Genomic DNA, 21,690 nt, shown 5'->3' on the forward strand with positions numbered 1-21,690 from the left:
GTCTAAGACACAGTGAAGCCTTATGAGCTGAGATTGGAGGTATAGAAGAAACAACAACAAAATGAAGATCATAGTTATTTAACTGCCTTCCCATGACTGAAGGTTTCTTTGTTGGATAAAACAGAAAATATCCAAAAAAATGAAAACAAATGGTATATGGCTAACAAAATAACAAGTGACTAAGACTACACAGTTCCAAAAATAGGACTCTGGTTTAGAACTGGAGGCATCCAGACTCCTTTGCCTCTATTAGATAGGTCGGAAAAAAATATATATATAATTTGTCAAGAAGAAACTAAAGATTCAAAAAGTAACCTCAGACTGGGAGGAAATCTTTGCAAAAGACATGTGATAAAGGACTGTTATCCAAAATATACAAAGAACTCAAGCAGCAGGAAAACAACTTTATTTAAAAATGGGTCAAAAATGTAAACAGTCATAAGATACACAGATGGCAAGTAAGTATATAAAAAAATGTCCCATATCCTATGTCATCAGGGAAATACAAACTAAAACAACATTGAGACAGCACTACAGACCTATTAGAATAGCCAGAATCTGGAATATCGACAACACTAGACACTGATGGGGATGTCGCAAAAGGAACTCCCATTCATTTCTGGTCGGAATGCAAAATAGTACAGCCATTTTGGAAAGCAGTTTGGCAGTTTCTTTAAAAACTAAATATCCTCTTAAGATACAAACAGCAATCATACTACTTGGCATTTGCCAAAAGAAGTTGAAAATTTATGTCTACACAAAGTTGTACCTGGTTGGTTGTAGCAGCTTCATTCATAATGGCCAAAACTTAGAAGCAACCAAGTTGTCCTTCAATAAATGACTGAATAAACTGTGGTATAGTCACACTGAAACAGTACTAAGAAAGAAATGGCCATCAAGCCATAAAAAGGCATGAGGGAACCTGAAATGCATACCCCTAAATGAAAAAAAAAATGTGAAAAGGCTACCATACTTTAAGAGATCAATGCCATGACCGTCAGGAAACTATGGAGACAGTAAAAGTGTCAGTGCTGCCAGGGGTTGGGACAGGGAAGGGATAAATAGGTGGAGCACAAGCGTTTTATAGGGCAGTGAAACTATTAATGCTGGCTCCATGCTATTCTACATTTGTCCAAATCCATAGAATGTATAACACCAACAGTGAACCCTAATGTAACTATGAACTTCAAGTGATGCCGATATGTCAATTATAACAAATATATCCCTCTGCTGAAGGATGCTGATAATGAGAGAAGCTATGTATGTGTGGAGGCGGAGGATAAATGGGAAATCTCTGCCTTCCTCTCAGTTTTGATGTAAACTTAAAATTGCTCTTAAAAATGTCTTATAAGTAACCTCACCATGGGCTGGGGATTCAGCTCAGTGGTGCTGCGCCTGCCTCACAAGCACAAGGTCCTGAGTTCAATCCCTGGTACTGGAAAAAAGAAAAGTAACCTTGTCAGTAAAAAGCAATAATATGAATAATGATTGGGTTTGTTTTATAAGCCATTTATGTTTTTGTGTAGGCTTTCTTAAGAAATTTTATCTGAATAACAGTTTTTAAAATGTACAGTTTATTAAATGGATTTATATATAAGAGGAATTAAGTCAATATTATACAATTCTGCTGCTTCTTAGAGATTAAAAAACCACATTTGTTCTATTATGTGCAAATTGGCAACTTTATTATCAAATAGTTCAGCATCAGAACAAGACTTCTAATTCTAAAGGGTTTTCTTTACATAACATCATATTGTGACACAATATTAGAAGAATCAGACACTACTTCCCATTCTAGTTTCTTTTTTACAATTGGGTAACTTGTTTTGATCTAAAAAGTATAAATATCTGTGTCTTGTGAATGCTGTCCATGAAATGTATTACTTCCTTTTCATCTAGAACAATTACACTAGTGTCATGTTGAGACCTGTTTTATAGTGACATAAAAGTCAACTACAAGAAAAACACAATCATTTTTACTTACAAAAGCAAATTCTCCTTAACACAAAGAAATGTATACAATTGTGTAAGGCAGATGAGCCCTGAAATAACCTTTGTAGAGAGATAATATTTCAATAATCTCATGAGAAATCAAAGACTCAGAATTAATAGAAAATTAAAATTAGCCCTTGAGCCTTTGACAATTTAGCTGCTAAGGCCTTTTGTGAATTCTAATTAATGCTTTACTTCAGTGGTGGTGAACTTATGGCACATGTGCCACAGTGGGCTATTATCATTGAAAGCTCTAAAAGGTTCACCATCACTGCACTAAATTAATCACTATTCCTCAGAACAATGTATCAGAAGAATATGAACCTCAATAATTATAGGCTATTTTAAATTTGTGTAACTTATTCCTTCATCCAGTATTCCATAAACAAATCTGTTTTCAAGCCACCTTTAATATTTACAATAAATTACTTGCATGCCTATTATATGCAAGGTACTGTGCTGGATCTGAAAATGTGGTAGTGACAGCAATGCTTATCTAGCTTTATAGTATCCACCAGCTGAATAATGGAACATTTGGCCAGAATGGCACCAACCAATATACCAATGTACCAAAGCTATCCAAATTAAGTGACTCAAAAGAAAAAAAAAGGCAAATATAATAAGACATTTGCGGGCCAGGGATTTAGCTCAGTGGTTTCGCCGCCTGCCTCGCAAGCGCAAGGACCAGAGTTCGATCCCAGGAACCAAAAAAAAAAAAGACATTTGCATAGTTTTCCTTAAGCACTGCCATATCTAATCAGACCATTCAATGCTTTCTATGTAAACTCTGATTTCAGCAGATGGCAAAGACCAATTATCATTCTCTTGACATAAACCAAATGTAGCTCATCATAAATGTTGCTAAGGAGAATTATTCATCACTGGCTTTTCTGCAGGGGAAATAGAAAGTCACAAAAACTCTGTCCTTTTGTGCAGGTAAGGATCAATTTTTAAATGCTCCAACTCTGCTGGCTTTGCTGATGAAGTTCTTCAAGAGATCGTGGTCCATTTCTGCAAAGCCTGAAGTTTGTGTTACAACAGTCATATGGTTTATGCAAAACCTGAAGCAGAATTCTTCTAAATCCTAGGAAGACAACAACGATGGTTTAATAAATTCATATTTTCCAGTGCAATGCCCCATAGTATAAGACTTCCTCAAATAAGGAAAAAGGATTTGATAGCCACTTGGAGGAACTATTGGTACAACAATATGTAAAGAACAGTTATAAAAACTATATAACATGAACCTATGTCTCTAAAAATTTAAGTAATAGTAAAACATTCAAATTCCTTCATACCAACCAGTGCAAAGAATCCGGCTATTTTTTCCCAGAGATAGGCACCTAAGCCTATGAATTCTTCAGTACCTTTTCCAAGTGTCAGTACTTGAACCGTTCATTGTACTTTCAATATTGTTAAAAACATGATACTCCTTTTTCATGTTCCCCTGGGTGCTTTAAATATTTCTACCTATAAGATCTTGTAGCAGAAAAGGAATAAGCATAATAATAGTAATACTGGGAAACTGCCTCTCTTAAATCATTAACAGGCCACTGCCTTTTTTTTCCTTTTCAAGAAGATAAAGCAGGGATGGACAGAGTTCATCACACCACTCATACCTTCAACAATATAAACGGGAACAGCTCAATGGTATAGGCCCACCAAATTTATTTATTTCTTTATAATTTTCTTGCTCTAGAGAAAAGAGGCCAGCCTGCTGAGACCTCCAATAAACCTCAGATCCTGGCTGTGCTGCCATTTGCCCCAGCACAAGTTTTCCTTCATGGTGGTGGTCAACTTTTAAAGTTTCTTTTCTGTGTTGCTGAAACTAATTTATAAAAATTGAAGTCCAAAGTAATTTCCAAGCAATTATATATACACATAGCATACTACAGTCTTCTTTAGACATACATGATAACAAATGTTAAAGACAAAGACTAAAATTAGCAATAAAACAGAAAAACTAGCTATTCTGATAGCCATGCCAATGTATACACAAACTTGCAGTACATTTCCCTTTAAGTAAACAAACACTGTGTGAGGAAACTGTAATCCCTGAACATAGCCAAGCAGGCTGCTAAGATCATACTGGCAGTGTGACATATTTCAGTTCCAGGCAAGCCCTCAAGGATAAAGGAAAATTCACATACCCACCTGATAGTATAGCATGTTATTAAAAATGCACTTTTTGATATATACTAAATATCATAATACCCATTTAAAATCATGTACTCTTGCTTAAATTTTATAAATGATGTTTTTGCCTACAGCACATGAAAGTGTGACAAAACAGATATACATCTTTTTTATTGAATTCTACAAAGTGGAGAAATCCATACCCACAACACAAACATTTTTTATTTATTTTTTTTGTTAAATTCTTTTATTGGTACATTGTAGGTATACAACACAATTACATTTCTCATTGGGAATTGTACCTTTACATAATGCATCTTGGTTCTTATTTTTTCCCCATTCCTAGCTCTCCCTTCACCTCCTCCACCTGTCCCTATTTACAAAGACTTTATTTCCATTTTTTCCATTTCTCATCATTTTTCCTTTCCCTTCTTTCCTTTCCCCTGCCCCTCCCACTACCCCTACCCCTTTGGACCTTTTCTTCCTATTTTGCATTATCGATTATTCATTCTAATCATTGGTACATTTTAGGCATACAATATAATGACATTCATCATTGGAAATTTGCACCTTTACATAGTCTCTCTTGGTTCTTCTTTTTCACCCTTGCCCAGCTCTCCCTTCAACCCCTCCAGTCCTACCTATTTACAAAGATTTTGTTCCTATTTTTCCATTTTCTTATATTAATCCCATTCCAGTCTATCCTTTCCTCTAGCCCTCCCGTTTCCTTCCCCTTTGCCCCTTTTCTTCCTATTTCACATTACCTATTATACATTTTAGTCCTTATTTACACTTTCAGTTTCTCACACCAGAGAAATTATTCGGTATTTACACGTGTGTCCTATTTATTTCACTTAAGAGTATCGCCTCAATGTGCATCCACTTAGCTATAAATGTCTCTAATTTCTCATTTTTTATGGCTGAGTAGTACTCCCTTTTATAAAAAAAACCACATTTTCTTTATCCAGTCTCCAGTTGATGGGCATTTGGGCTGTTTCCAAGTTTTAGCTATCACAAACTGTGCTGCTATGAACATGGGTGCACATATATCACTGTGGTATGATTCTTTTAATTCTTTGGGGAAGATACCCAGCAGGGGAACAGCGGGATCAAATGGGACTTCCAGTCCTAATTCTTTGAGGTATCTCCATACTGATTTCCACAGTGGTTGCACCAGTCTACACTCCCACCAGCAGTGGAGCAGGGTTCCTTTTTCCCCACAGCCCTGCCAACATTTGTTATTGGTTGATTTCATGATAGCAGCCATTCTTTCTGGAGTGAGGTGGAATCTCAGCATTGTTTTCATTTGCATCTCTCGAATGACCAGTGATGTTGAACATTTTTTCATGTATTTATTTGCTATTTCTACTTCTTTGTCTGAGAAATGTCTGTTCATTTCAGATGCCCATTTTTGCATTGGGTGTCTAAATTTGGGAGGTCTGATCTTTCTAAGTTCTTTATAGATTCGAGATAGTAGACCTTTGTCTGAGGAAAAGAAGGTGAAGATTTTTTCCCACATTGTGGGTTGTCTCTTCATGCTGCTGGTGGTTTCTCTTGCTGTGCAGAAGCTTTTTAATAAGAAGAGATCCCACTTGTTGATTATTTGTACTAGTTCACAGGCAACTGAGGTTTTGTTCATAAAATCTTTTCGTACACCGATGTCTTCAAGAGTTCTACCTAACCTCTGTTCCAGCCAGTTCAATGTTTCTATTTTAATATTTAGATCTTTAATCCATTTCAATTTTAGTTGAGTGCATGTTGAGAGATACAGGTGTAGTTTTAATCTTTGGCAAGTTGAAACCCAATTTTTCCAGCACCATTTATTAAAGAGGCTATCTTTCCTCCAGTGAGGGTGTTTGGCTCCTTTCTCAAAGATGAGGTGCTGAGTGCATCTGGAGTTGTTTCTGGATCTTCTAATCCACTGGTCCTCAGGTCTGTTTCTTTGCCAGTACCATGCTGTTTTTATCACAGTAGTTTTGTACTACAGTTTCAAGTTGGGTTGTGATACTCCCTGCCATGTCTCTGTTACCTAGAATTGCTTTTGCTCTTCTGGGTCTCTTCTTGTTCCAAATGAATTTTTGGATTGTTTTCTCAAGCTCCATGAAATATGCTGCTAGAATTTCAATTGGACATGCATTGAATCTATATAGCAGTTTTGGAAGTATGGCCATTTTCACTATAATAATCCTTCCTACCCAGGAGCAGGGGATGTCTGTCCATTTTCTGATATCATCTTCAATCTCTCTTTTCAGAGTGCCATAGTTTTCAGAGAAGCAGTCTTTGATTTCTTTCGTTAGGTTGATTCCTAGGTATTTCTGTTTTTTGGATGCTATTGTGAAAGGAATTATTTGCCCTATTTCTCTCTCAGTGAGTCTGTCATTTATGTAGAGGAAAGCTATTGATTTTTGTGTGTTGACCTTGTAACCAGCTACTTGACTGAATTTGGTTATTAAGTCTAGAAGACTTTTGGTGGAGTTCTTGGGGTCTTCTATAGAGAGTATCATGTCATCTGCAAATAATGACAATTTGACTTCTTCATTTCCTATCTTTATTCCTTTTATTTCTTTCTCTTGTCTAACTGCCATGGCTAATGCTTCCAGAACTATATTGAACAAGAGTGGTGATAGTGGATATCCTTGTCTTGTTCCTGATTTTAGTGTGAAGGATTTCAGTTTTTGATCATTTAGTATGATACTGGCTGTTGGGTTTTCATAGATGGCTTCTATCAATTGGAGGTAAAGCCCATCTATTCCAATTTTTTGTAGGGTTTTTATCATAAATGCATGTTGGATTTTGTCAAATGCTTTTTCTGTGTCTATGGAGATAATCATATGGTTTTTGTCCTTGGCTCTATTGATACAGTGTATTACACTGATTGATTTGCGTATGTTGAACCATCCCTGCATCCCTGGGATGAATCCCACTTGATCAAGGTGTATGATCTTCTTGATTATCCTCCGCATTCTGTTTGCCAGTATCGTATTAAGGATTTTTGCATCTATGTTCATTAGTGAGATTGGCCTATGATTCTCCTTTTCGGTTGGGTCTTTCTCTGCTTTGGGGATCAAGGTGATGCTTGCTTCCAGGAATGAATTTGGGAGTATTGCTTCCCTTTCAATTTCATTGAAGAGTTTAAACAATAGTGGCAGTAGTTCCTCTCTAAATGTCTTGTAGAATTCAGCAGTGAAGCCATCAGGGCTTGGGCTTTTCTTAGTTGATAAGTTTTTAATTACCTTTTCAATTTCATTGGTTGATATTGGGTTGTTTAGAATTTTTAGGTCTTCTTCGTTCAACTTTGGTAATTCATATGTATCTAGGAATCTGTGCATTTCTTCTGTGTTGTCCATCTTACTGGCGTATAGGTTCTGGAAGTAGGTATTGATGATCCTCTGGATTTCTGCTGGGTCTGTTGTAATTTCACCCTTTTCATTCTTATTTGCATGAATTTGGGCCTTTTCTTTCCTTTTTCTGATAAGGTTGGCTAAGGGTTGGCCAATTTTGTTGATTCTTTCAAAGAACCAACTCTTGGCTTCATTGATTTTTTTGTATCGTTCTCTTAGTCTCCATTGTATTGATTTCTCCTCTCATCTTTATAATTTCCTCCCTTGTATGAGCTCTGGGTTGTCCTGCTCTTCTTTTTCTAGAAGCTTGAGGTTCAGCATCAGGTTGTTTAATTGGGCTCATTCTGTTTTCCTAATATGGGTATTCACTGCTATGAATTTCCCTCGTTAGACTGCTTTCATTATGTCCCATAGATTCTGATATGTTGTACTATCATTGTCATTTAATTGAAGGAACTGTCTGATTTCTTCTTTAATTTCCTCTGTGACCCACTGGTTATTCAGAAGTGAACAACACAAACTTTAGAATGCATGGAGGTAGGTGGCTAGGCATTTTGCAGTCTTAGAGATCTGGACAGAGTCATTAAACTGACTAATTAGTGGGAGAACAAAAGGACACTAAGAAGTCATCATTTAGAGCCACCTTCCTTTCTAAAATGGGAATTTTCTATAATTATTATAAGGACAGGACTTGGAGGGAATTCCTGCAGTTCTAGGAATTTGATAAATTGCCTTAAGGTGGTATTGGTCACAAGGGAAACAAGGCCCCCAATATTTTTTGGTAAAAGAATATTGTCTATATGCTACTACTCTATATGACTTCATTTTTAAAGTTGAGCCCTTAATTATACTGAGTAATCCTTCCACATTTTCCTAGTTCATTCATTCTCCTACACAACTGTCATACTCTCTCCCCTTAAGGCTCAATACCTCCTCCTGGTCATCATGCTACACTAACATGACTTTCCATTTCACTGAGCAAACAGAGCACTCAAAAGAGGATCTATAAGCTCTTAGAATCATGTCTCCTTGCCTCCCTAGATGCCTATGAACTCTCCCCTTTCCTGATACCCAGGATGAATGGTCCATGGCTGATACAATGCCAGTCCCCTGTTCTTTCACTAGATTGTGTTGCCCTACCTACTGAGGGACACCACTCTAGTAATTGTTCCCTGCAATTTGTTCTCCTTGACTGGATTGTTCCTGTCATTATGCAAAGAAGCTTCAATTTCTTTCATCTTAAAAAAATTTAAAAAGTGTTATACTTCAAATGCCCCTGCAACCTATTTCTTTTTATAAGTAAACTTAACAGAAAAAGTTTTCTCTATTCCCAATCTCCAATTCCTCTGCTTTCATTATCCAATTAGGCTTTACCCCACCACTGCTTGCCAAGGTCACCCATGGGGTTCTCATTACTCTCTTAACTCACTTAACTCACTGGCAGCATCTGATGTCACGGAGGACATGTTCCTTCCTGATACTTGCTTTTTCCTAGCTACCAGGATACCATCTTCTAGTTTGTCTCTTCTCCACTGCTCAATATTTTTTACTCTCCTTTGTTGGTATCCCCTTAGCTCCTTGACCTCTATACACTGAGTGCCAAGTACTTGATCTTCAAACCCAAGTCTCATGACAGCCTCACAGCTTTCAATACATTTCCCTCTGAATTCTAGACTAGTTTATGCAACCTGCTTATCAGACATGTTCATGTGGATGTGTAAGACATCGCATACTTAACACATTCAAAACCAAATTCCTGCTATTTCTCCCCAAATGCTGTTCCTACTCATTTTCCCTATCTCATTGTGACAATTTTATCCTTTTCATTTCTCAGGACAAAAACCTTGATGCTATCTTTATGTTTTCTTGTGCCCCTCCCATCTAATCCATCAGGAAATCTTATTGTCTCTACCTTCACAATATACTCATAGCTGAAGACTCAGACTAATCCACCCTCACTACTTACTGGAATGAACAGCTTCCTCACTGACCACCCTCTTGGCCCCATATGCTTTCATGGGAAGATTTTTTTCTTAATGTTAGGTGAAAAAATCTTTCAACTTCAAAAATTTTCATACATAATGCGACCTAGGGGGAGGAAGAATGTTGTATGAAAGTTTTAACTTTTTCTGGTTGATGAGTCATTTCCTTCCTCACACTTTTTGTATTTTCTACATCTTCTTTAATAAGCATAATACTATTTACGTAAGTGGAAAAGCATTTCCTTATTTTTTGACCAGAGGTAAGGATATCCTTACACCAAAAGGAAACTGACTTGGAGAAGTTATTGCCTGTTTCCTAACGTTTGCTCTAAAACAGGTTTTCTTTATTATCATAATAATGCATGATACTGTAGAAAGTTCAGGAAAAGAAAATAAAGAGCAGAAAATAAAAATCATCCATAATCCCCCCCATCCAATGATAACCACTTCCCATATTCTTTCATCTTTTCTGAAATTCTAGTCTTTTTTATTCAGCTATTTATACTTCAAAAAATATAGCATCACAGGTTTTTTGCTTAATGATATACCCTGAATAGCTCCATAATTTAATATTACTAACATTTTATAAACAAATTTCTATTAACATTATTTCTCATTTTCCAAAATTATAAACTGCTATAATAAATACCTTTGAAGCTAAATCTTCATCCAAAACCATAATTCATTTGTTAAGATAAGTACCTATAAGTAAATTCCTTTGTTAAATAATTACATCTTTGAGGTTTTACCAAGTTATTTATATATACTTATATATATGCATATATATGTAAATAATACTAACTTGATCCAGAATGCACAAATGTATACTCTCACCATTTTAGAACACTTATTACTCTGAGCCTGTATTATTTTTAAAAAATATATGCTCCAGTTTGAAAGGTGAAAAATTACAGTTGTATTCATTTATATTTTTCATGTTTTTCAGTTTTTCATTGTTCTTTGGTCGATTTTTTTCAAGTTACTCATATTTTTCTTTTTTAGCATGGAAAACTTCTTTTATTATAAATATGTTACAAATATTTTTCCCAGTATATCACTGACTTCTACATTTTCTTTGTGATATGTTTTCAGTGTACAAAAGTTTTTTACCTTTTGAAATGCTATCAATCCTTTCCATCATAGTCTCTTGCCTTTGACATCTACCTTAACATTACATAGTCACATATTTTTTCTAAATTTATTAGTTTTCTACATTAAATTTGAATCTGCCTGGAGTTTATTTTAGTTGAAGTTATGCAACAGATGCCTACTGTTCCAGAAGGTGGGTTAGTTTGAAGAGTGCTTTCTTACCTGGGCATCATATTTCACAGCAGCAGAGAGAAGAGCGATGGCGTTCTCCTCGCAGATTCCTTGCTTGATGGTTTGTTGGCAGAGCTTTTTCAAACGATTTTCTCTATAAAATGTAGCCAAATCTAGTAATCCTGAAGGAAAGAAGTGTTTACTGGGGGGCACTTCTAGCATCCTGATTTAAACTCATTCAACCATTCAAAGATGACTCTGACATTCTTTTGAATATCATGCTCAGTGAAGCGCTGTGGAAACAGGCATATGCTGATTTATGCTTTGAGTGTGCAGCTCTAAGAAGGTAGCCAAGATGAATAAATATATTACACAAATATTCAGCTGTTGAAAACAGGAGCAAGCTGTTCCCTGTTTTGAACACACTTATCCCATCATTCTTGCATTTTCTGAAGCAGTCTTGGAAGTCCTCTTTCGTGAGTGTCTATAAGGTGTGATAAAAAATACAGTCAAAGCTGCTGCCAAGTGCTGCCCATCAGAAAGAGGCTCATAAATACACAGTGTGTCCTTATCCGTCTTATTCACTGGATCTAGCACCATCAACTTCTCAGTCTTCCCCAAAGTTAAAATGATCATGAAAGGCAAATGTCTCTTAATAGACTCAGCTCATCAAGGCAGCCACACGAATGCAACTAAAGACAATCATAAAAAAGGACTTCCAGAACTGCTTTAGAAAGTGGCAAGAATGATGGGATAAGTGTGTTTGAGGCAAGTGGGAATATTGTGAGGGAGATTAATGACAATGTGTCTTTTCCTGCAATAAAAATTTTAAATTTAAACTTTCACTGTACTTTTTAATCACACCACGTAACTTTAAAGTTTTAGACATGATATATAGGCCTCCATTTGGGCTCTTGCCCAGGGTGCTGCAAATATTAGGGGTGGGCCTACAAAACAAAAACAAGCAGTCTCTAAGTTGTTTACTAAGCAGCTCAAATTTCTTGTAGCTGGAAGCTGGCTTTTTAAAGTCAAGAGCAAAACCTGTTGTTATCCATCTGCCTCATCTTAACAAATGGCTCATTCTTCCAGCTACTCAAGCCAAACACCTCGGCAAAATCATCCTCCCTCCCCTCACACATCAAGTCCTATCCATCACCAAATCCCACCAGCTCCATCTTCAAAGTATATCCAGAATCTGATCTCTTTTTAACACCTCCACTGCTACACCCTCTAACCTAAATAGCATCATCTTGCACCTGAACCATTTTGTAATTACTGATATTTTAAAACAAATCATATCTCTGCTATGGCAAAAGTGGTGAGCTGTCTCTGTCTCTTCCCTCTACCCCAACACACACACACACACACACACACACACACACACACACACAGTTTAGGTTCAACACACACACAACTCCTGATTACCCACATACCGACTTTCTTTTAGGTTCTACAGAATGACCTTGTCAGTTACTTGCCATTTTGCCAATTTCTTAGTAAAGTTTCCGGCAATTACCTACTGCCTCCTCAGGAGAAAGACTGATGCTGTCTGTGTACAGATATTCCAGGAAGGCTCGGTATACAGGATATGAAAATTCACTCATTTCTACAGTATCATCCTCACTGTCTTCCAACGAAGAACGAAAATGCTCACACCTGAAGGGAGAAAGAAGCAAGTTAAGTCCCAATTCTGGGCTGAAGCAAGTTAAGTCCCAATTCTGGGCCAAAGCAAGTCTCCCAGAGGAGCACACCCTTTCAGACACCTCCACAACTGCTACAGTTTGGATGCTAAGTGTCTTCCAAAGGCCATGTGTTACAGGCTTGGTCCCCAGGGTAACACTGTTGGGAGGAGGTGGAACCTTTAGGAGATAGGGCCTAGTGCAAGGCCCTTAGACCATTGGAAGCAGGGCCTGGAATGAGTGGGACCTGTCCCCTTTCCCTTTCTCTATTGCTCCCTCACAAGGTAAGCAGTTTTGCTCTGTCATGCATTCCCACCATGATACGTTATTTCTCCACAGGCCCAAAACAATAGAAGCAATCAATCATGGGCTGGAACCTCAAAAACCATGAGCCAAAATAAATCTTTTAAGCTGGGGGTGTAGCTTGCTAGTAGACTAAATAAGTAACCCTTTCTTTTGTAAGTTAATTATCTTAGGTGTTCTGTTATAGTGATAGAAAACTGACTAATGCAACATTCTTGTTTGGCTCCTTGCTTTCTTTGATGGCTGAAGTTTTCATTTATTCAACAAAGCTGCAAATCCAAACTGCTGGTGTGGGCAGTCTGGGCAGCTGCCCCCACATCTAAGCTGATGGTGACAAAGTAGGGTGCCCTGCCATCTTTCTCACACTATATCCACTGATCAACATTTATAGAAATCAGTGAGGTTTATTTTTATAAATCTGGGTAATTTTGTGTCTTCACTTAATTATACGTTGAATTTTATCTCCTAAAAATTTATATGTTGGAGTCCTAAGTTTAAGAATGTGACCTTATTTGGAGACACGGTCTCTAAAAAGGTAATCAAATGAAAATGAAGTCAATATAGTCACTCCTAATCCAGTACAACTGGTGTCCCTACACAAAGGGGAAATCTGGACTTAGACATGCAGGGAGAGCATCCTATGATGATTGAATAAGGTGCCAAAGGCCTAGAAATACCAAAGATTGTCACAAACCACTGAAAGCCAAGACAGCAGCACAAAACAAATTCTCCCAGCCTTCAGAAGAAAACCATTCTGCTAATACTTGATCTTAGACTTCTGGCCTCCAGAACTGTGAAAGAATAAATATCTGCTGTTTAAGCTACCCCTGTACAGTACTTTGTTTCAGCAAACTAATCTACCCCCTTCCTTTATAAAGGCTTCTGTGCTATAGCGGGTGAACAGATGCAGAACAGCCTGGCCTTGAGGCTGAGATGCCAACTGAGTTTGTGATTCACTGAAATCAGATTTAAATATCTGTTTCACAATATAATGAATTTCAAAATCATTATGCTAAAAGGAAAAAGCCAGGCATAAAAGAATGTATACTGTATCATTTCATTTATATAAACTTCTAGAAAATAACAACCAATCTATGGGGACAAAAGTCACGGCTGCCCAAGCTGGTGCCTAAGAGACCTTTAAGGGGCAATTGAAAGGTTTAGTATCTGGAGGCAGGACAGAGGTTTCACAGGCTTATACATGTGACAAAACTCATCAAGCAGCACCCTTAAAATGGATGCAACTCACTGCTCATAAAGTACACAAATTTAATTTTTAAAAAGTTTGTGTTAGCCTCACCAACACCTTGTTGGTCTGGAAAAGCTTTTCTCTTTTTTAAAGCATCTAAAAGTTAAGTATCCCACAGCTGACTGAAGAGAGTAATTACCACTGGGCTGAGTTTATTTACCAGCAGGGGAGGTTATTTATGTTAAAGCACAGAATGCCCTCACCAGGTAGTACCACCTGGCTGGTCTCTAATGTCAAAGTGGATGGCGTATTTTTTAAGCCCTCCAAAGAATGACAACAGTTTGATTCCCTGCCCACACACCCAGCACTTGTATTGATCTGCATTATTTGTTTTTGCCTCTATTATATGTTTCCTCCTGCTGCACCGTGTCCTCAGAAGGGAAAAAAAAAACCTTACATTTTTTCATAAGCACCAAATGCCTAGCATAGTTCCTTGGACACTAATGAAATAATTGTTGAACAAATGGATTTATCTTAATTCTCAAAATAAATGACTCCTTACCTAATTTTGAGGAGGACTTTATGTGCATAAATGTACTTTCCATCAACCAGAAACTTCAGATCTGCAGTATCTGGGTTGTCAAATTCCCTCTTCAGTGACTCGGCCACAGTGAGGTGGTCATCAGGTTCTAAGAGAGTAACACAAATGCTAGGCTCAGTTGATAACCAGGCTCAAATGTGCCTGGTTCTGTTGATGCTCTGGAAATGCCACTGCCCAAAATAACTGACCAACTGACTATGCTTTTGTTCTCCTAAATTTGAATTCACATCTCTGAAATTCATAAATGATAAAAACCCACACAGATCTTCTTATAAATTTGGCCAAGGAAGAAAAAAAGTCCCAAGTTACCTCACTAATTTAAAGTTAAATTTTAGAATGCTTGAATAAATATACTAGCTAAAAATAAAAAATAAAAAAAATGTTGTTTCTCAGTAAAATTAAAAAGCAGTCAAAACAGCCAGGCATGGTGTGATATGCTTGTAATCTCAGCACCCCAGAGACTGAAACAGAAGGATCAAGATTTCAAGGCCAGCCTGGCCTATATAGAGTGACCCTGTCTCAGAAAAAGAAAAAAAAGAGACAAAACAAGCAGCAGTCAAATAGAAGTACTTTTAATCTAGTACCAATGCTGGTTCCTGATGCTTTTAAGAATTTTAATCAACTTAGTTCACTTTCACAGGAGCCCATTATTAGGAAACAAATCAGGATTTCGTACATAATGAAATTGTGATACAAAAACAAATGCACCAAGCTTTCTTCTTAGTTTTCAGGCTGTGCAGCAAATGGACAGGGACCAGCTCACCCACAGAGAGGAGGCGCCAGGTAACAGCAGGACTGGCAAAGCAGGCAAACACGTCGTCGGTGCAGGAGAAGTGGGTGAGGTGAGGGAGGATCACTGACTGGCCCCGGCACTGGCCCCACATGTACACGTGCCCACCCTGGGTCTTGGCGGCGGACGTGTGGGTGGAGTGACAGGCTGCGATCTCTATGATCCTAAATACACAAGCAAACACCACAAAAACGCAGTCAGCGGAAGAAAAAATGAGGTGGTGTGCTTCCCTTAGGTTTAACTGATTTGGGGTGTCACAAAAACAAACAACAAAACAACACCTACATACCTCATCTCCTAAATTTTCAGGTGCCAAATGTTAGAGCCATACTTCAATGGCACTTGTAACTCATTAGGATCTTTTTGATACCACCTCTAGCCAGGAGGCCTATAAAAATATGCACCATCCTGTTTTGAAATTCAAATACAACCAGGTCAAATAGACATCATAAAGAAAAAGAGATGACTTAATTTTTTTGTTCTTAAAAAGATTACAGAAATAGCTAATAAAGATGTGGACCATCTTGATGCAGGGTCAATAAATATTTTAATCAAAGCTTCACCTCCTTGGGCTGGGGATAAAGCTCAGCAGTGAAGTGTGTGCTTAATTAGCATGAGTGAGGCCCTGGGTTCCATTCCTATAATCGAATAAACAAAACAAAAAAACTTCACTTATTTTAGGGATAAAGAGAGCATGCTCAAAATTGCCCCCAACTAATACTGCACAACATAAATTCAGTGGTTTTGACTTATTTGTTGTTGTTTTTTTTTTTATGGTTCTGGGGATGGAATCCAGAGCCCTAAACATGCTAAACAGGTACCCTACAACAGAGCTGTACTCCTAGCCCAAATTCTGTAGCTCTACTCATTGGAAAGATTCAATGGGAGCCCAAGGGAGCCCAGCCTCAGCCTATGACCCCAGTGCCTAAGTTTACAACTCAAAGGGAAGTAGTTCTCAGAACACCTGGTAGTGGAAAATATTGTTCTATTGACCTAGAAAAACTTACTTTACTGTAAGAATAAGCCACAACACATACTCAAAGAAGATGGTAAATACTTTCTTTTACCCCAAGCAAAGTACCCATCTCTATATTGCCATAGCAGGCTATGTTCCAGCAACCTTAGAGACTTGGGCTCAGCACTTGCAAGTAGCCTTTGACTGTCCCCTCCTCATTTGCCAGTTCACAAGCAACATAGATTGTTTCTCTGTCATGTCTCCCATGAGCCACCATCATGGGGGGCAGGCACACCCCCTATCTGGCCACTATCAGCCTCCCAAGTATCCCAGCCTTAGACTTTCTCCTCAGCCCCAAATCACACCATGCTAGCAGCTTAGCAGTTTTCCCGAGACACTATTCTCACCAGGACTTTTAGACCTACAATGGTTCCCACTGGACAACATCCTGACACACAATCTCAAGGCCTTCCAGAACTTGGCTTCCCTTCAGTACCACCTTCCCTGGAGTCACTATGGCCCATATGCCTATGGACAAACAGATGTATACCTTGGCCCCTGTGTCTCCTGGTTACAGAATTTATGTAGGAATATTCCTTCTTTCTCTCTGCTTACAAAGCCTACCCATTCAAGGCTCAAAGTAAGAGACGGCTCACTCATCCCCTATCCACAATACTCCAGCTGGGCCTTGATAGCTTTCATGGTAACATTTAACTATTCAGTTAGATTACAAGTTCTTGGCAGGCCAGGTCATTAGCTTATTTTTCTCTATCTGAGCATACAATAGTGTCTTACTACATGCAATCTGTAAGTCATTTCACTGGCTAACTGGGAAGGACTCAACAACGCAGAGTATATGATGGGTGGGCAAGACCCCATCAGCTGAACGCTGTCAGTGGAAGAGTGGCAATATCTATCTTCCACTGCCTCCGTAACTTTGACATTCCACAACCAAGAGGGAAAGTGCTCAGCATATGACATGACTCACATAGGCTGACATATAATTGTTTTCATGGGTGGCCCATGTAATTTCACTGGCTTATTAGAGGACAGCTCTCAGCTCTTGAGAACCCATGAATACTAGAGGAAAAGAGGCTATGGGGAACCACAGTGGAGTCTGTGTTTGGAATCCCAATTGTATCACTAGGCCACAGGGCTGTGTGAGTATCACTCAGCCTCTGGGAACCACAATTTCAATTTCATGGCAGTTTGGGTCTCTTGAGAATTAAATGATAAAATGCTAAGTGCCATGTACAAAGTCTGATATGTGAATAAAAGCATAACAACAGGGGCTTCTTAATACTCTTATTACTATCAAAGGATAAAATTAAAACAGTTTAATGACCTTAGTTGGCTTTATTCTTTTCAGTTCCAAAATTGGATAACATTTCATTCAACAAAACAGAGTAAGAATTCCAATGGGCTGAGAATTGAAGATTGTATTCATAAAGAGAGAAGGGCAGAAGAAATTAGACATAGAAAACATGAAGTGGACTGGTCATTTCAAAGTTACTTTCCTTGTAAAGAAGGGGCAGGGAGACAAAATAATGAGAACACAACATCAGGTTATGTCAGCTAACCTTTTCTGTGTAAGGATTAAGGAGAGGGAACTATATTGTCATATTGACTGAAACTGGCCAGTTAAGAAAATTAGGCTGTTATCACTCTAATCTCGATTTCTCAGGTCAGATAAACAGCTTAGTGAAGAGAAATCTAGCATGAGTGATTCCATTTTGATCTTTAGGGGCCCAGTGCAGTTTAGGCCAAAACAATGCCCTCCTGTAATTTTTGTTTAACTCTAGTACTAAACATTTTAAAGGACAACACCTCCTTTACAGTAGAGACTATATCCTTTGAATGACAAATTCAGATTTAGAAAATTATCATTTCCTTAAAAGAAACTGTTTCTGACAAATCTCTAATCTAGTGCTCTGCAAAAAAGCCTTGCCTGATGGGAAAATGGTCCACACTACAGTACTTGGCTTCCCAACAAGCACTTTCTTTTCAACAAATAAAGAAAATGGGAGAAGGAAGTGAAAGAAATTTGTTCATTCAAAAAAGAGTACATACACTACTCCCTTATATTTTCCTGGCAAGTCTCCCATGTCATATCTGAATGTGAGGGCAGCAACATGGACTTCTTTGGCAGTCTAGTGTAGTGAGGAGGATATGCTCTGAGGCAACAATAGTTTGTAGAAACCAAGTTACTTCCATTCTTATAATCAGCTTGATCAGCTTTTTAAAGAATAAAAAGAGGGGCACAGGATATGAGATACCAATCATCTCACAGGCTTGCGGTGTAGAGGACATGAAATAAACTGCCCAGCAGAGTTGAGCAATAGAAACAGCTTCTTTCCGAAGCTAAATCATTTGACAGCTGCTGCAAAACTCCAAAGCCTCTTCCAAGGAGTTTATAATTTAGCTGACACAGCAGTGGCATTGCAAGCAATTTGCAAATGACACCAGTATGGCAGAGGGAAAATACCTGGGCACATTTACAGTAAAGAGAGCTTACTGAGCCCCATGGAGTATTTTGCACTTGTCAGGGATGGACCAAGAGCCAATAAGGCAGAGAGAAATGCATGAGCCAATGTGTGGGCAGAGGACAGAAACAGCAAGGCTGGAAGGAGATGCACTACTAAGTACCTAAAAGGAGGATAAGGGAGGTGAGCCATGAGATATACTAAGAACTGGAGGGCCTCTTAAATCCAAGGGCAAAGTTCAGTCTTGATATGAAGTTACGGCAAGTGGGGAACAGTTTTGTGAACAGAGCCATGCAGGGAGTAAAATGGTGTTCTGAGATATTAACCTAACAAAAGTGTGACCGAGAAAGACCAGCTTAGGAGGCTAGGAGAGGGAGGCCACAGCAGGGCACCATCACCTCCAAACAATGTCACCTAGGAGGAATCCAGGTGGCCCGGATACCAATGCAGAGGAAGGAGATCCCAGATACCTTGGCATGTGAGTCTAAGAAATACTCAGCCCAGGGCCAGGGATTTAGCTCAGTGGTTTTGCCGCCTGCTGCGCAAGCACAAGGACCCCAGTTCGATCCCTGGTACCGAAAAAAAAAGAAAAAAGAAATACTCAGCCCAGGGCTAAGGACACAGTTCAGTGGTAGAGCACTGCCAAGCATGCTCAAGGCCCTAGGTTCCATTCCCTACCCACAAAAAAGGCAGGGGAGAAAACCCCAGCCCAGCAGTGCCGAGGGAGATGAGAGCAGAGCTGGTCTGGCAGTGGGAGCAGGTTCAACACACCGATAGCTAAGCAGATAATAAAAGGGGAAAAGACCTCAGACATTTTAGTACCACCTCAGTAGTAAAGGCAATGTGGTATTCCTACTGGGGAGGGGAGATTAGAACAGCCCAGTGATCTTTAGGTAAACATTAGTTAACTGCTCTCGTTCTATTCCTATTTAAGCATTACTGCAAGGACCGACTAGGCAAGTATTTGTAGGTTTTTTGAATTATTTCTGTGTACCTGGGAGACCTCTTAAAATGAAATACTCCCTTTTCACTAATAATAGTCTATGAAAAGTATCACTGACTGGACTATAATAATGTCCTGTGCAAAACTATTCAACATGGAAAATCAAAATAACTGAATTCTTACACTCCCTTCTGTGTGTTTGCCACTAGCCTTCATAAAGGGGTGCACCTTTGTCACTCACCACAGCAGCTGGTGACTCAGGCAGGGTGGGGACAGGCAGAGCACACTGAGGCTGGCCGTCCTAGGATGGCCTCTGGCACACCTGCCTCCAGAAGGGAAATCAGGGGTGGGGTGTGGGTGGGGCTGACTACAGCAGCTGCCACAGGAATGAGAGTGGATAAAGTTTAAAAGGAGCCTTCAGGTCTAGGCCTGGGATCCAAAAAACTGCCAAGGAACCCTGGCTTACCTTGAGTCATTGGTTTTTACATCAGATTTCACACCACAAAGCAAATTTTGAAGTTGGACTTCTCCAAACTTACATGCAACTGTCAATGACTATAAATTAAGCTAGCCTTTACTGTCAGGATGTCTGGAATATTTCACACACTTTATGTTGCAGCCAATCTTAACAGGAAAAAATGACTACATGTTCTTGGTAGAATGGTTTTGTGTTACTTCAATGGAAACGATCTGCAATAACTACATAGCTTAATGGCTATGAAGTACTAGAAATTAAAAAACAGAGAGTGAGAAAGGATGTAAAATCAGAAAAGAACAGGGGGGGCAAGAAGTAATTTGTAAAGGAAAAGCATGGAGAAGGAATAGCAATAATCAAACATCCAGAGCAGTGATTCCTGATTACCTCAAGAAGTCACAGAATTCTTAACAACTCAAAGCAAAGCTAGTTTTACATCAATTTAATTAAAATATGCTTTTTATGAAACTTTAAGAACAAAGGCACAGATGCCAATCAATTAAATACCAAAGAGAAGTATTGAAATTTCAGAAATATTGGGAAGGACTGGGTTAGAGACAAGATAATTACGTTAATTTTTAAATTGCTTTTATGTAAACATAAATTACTGACAAATACTAGTGTTGTTCTTCATAAACAGACGTCTCTAGGAAAGATTTTAAAAAGTTTTCTTGGGTTGTTTATGCAAAGAACCTAATGTAGGAAGATTGTGCTTTTCACTTTGGGGAACTGGCACCTAAGTCCTAAAGCCTCACCCCACCCCACCCTAAATTCAATCTTTTTCCTAATTAGGCAAGATTCCCTGCCACAGGCCCCAGAAGAGTCAGAGGGAAGCTTCCTGAGACAGAAGTCACAACCTGTCTGTAAAGTTCAGTCACTGGAAAGGGTGGAACGTTCAGAACAAGTCCTAGCACAGACCAAATCTGAGACCAAGGACCAGTTTTGTGACAGCTCAGAAAATCACCACCTGAAAGCCAAGCCTTGGAAACTGACACAGTCAGGAACAGGTCACTGAAAACATTCACCATGATTTTTGCAACCATTACAACCTAATAATGTTTATGTAGACAACATCAAGTGTACAGCCAGCTCTAACGTTTTTACACTTACAACTCAAAAACAACTGCAGTTTAAAAAAGACAGGCAACAAATAATCTTAGGGTCTAGCTAAGCAACCTGGCACTCCAGGCCCTTCCATTCCCTGCTTCCCTGCTTCCTACTGCTTCCACCTCAGTGCCTCACAGTTGTCCCCATGGGAAGGAACTAAAGTCAGAAGAGCCTGTGCCATCACTCTGGACCGGCAGTAAACCATGAGCAAGTCACTGGTAGGAAGTGACAGCAGATTCTGTGAGCAGTTTTTGGTAAATGTGGAAGCACCATAAGAAGTGGGAAAGTGCCATATAAATATATTGTTGTTTTACCTTTATTTATCCTTTAACACTCTGTTGTTCAAACTAAATGCTCAATGTCCCCATTCAGTGGACTGGTAGTCCTGAGGGGCATTTTTGTGGTTACTCAAAGCCTCCAATCTGTTCCTTTTCCCCTTACTGAGTAGGTAGGA

At 38.7% G+C, this 21,690-nt stretch overlaps 1 protein-coding gene across 24 annotated transcripts in view; it reads right to left on the bottom strand.

The window, feature by feature from the left end:
• Positions 1 to 384: 384 nt before the first annotated feature.
• The window catches only part of Rcbtb2 (RCC1 and BTB domain containing protein 2), a 49,865-nt gene continuing 28,559 nt past the window's right edge, over positions 385 to 21,690 (bottom strand). For all 24 annotated transcript variants that reach the window (XM_087197420.1, XM_021257845.2, XM_087197418.1 and 21 more), the window contains 5 exons: positions 15,247 to 15,437; positions 14,445 to 14,571; positions 12,228 to 12,367; positions 10,763 to 10,893; positions 385 to 3,076 (listed from right to left, as the gene is read on the bottom strand). In XM_087197420.1, coding sequence (XP_087053546.1) covers positions 2,936 to 3,076; positions 10,763 to 10,893; positions 12,228 to 12,367; positions 14,445 to 14,571; positions 15,247 to 15,437 — 730 coding nt within the window. In that variant the 3' untranslated portion in view covers positions 385 to 2,935. The remainder of the gene's footprint in view (positions 3,077 to 10,762; positions 10,894 to 12,227; positions 12,368 to 14,444; positions 14,572 to 15,246; positions 15,438 to 21,690) is intronic.

This window comes from Heterocephalus glaber, unplaced genomic scaffold, assembly GCF_053883595.1.
Source record: "Heterocephalus glaber isolate CG9 unplaced genomic scaffold, H.glaber_assembly_v1.0 deba00001666, whole genome shotgun sequence".
NCBI classification, from domain to species: domain Eukaryota; kingdom Metazoa; phylum Chordata; class Mammalia; order Rodentia; family Bathyergidae; genus Heterocephalus; species Heterocephalus glaber.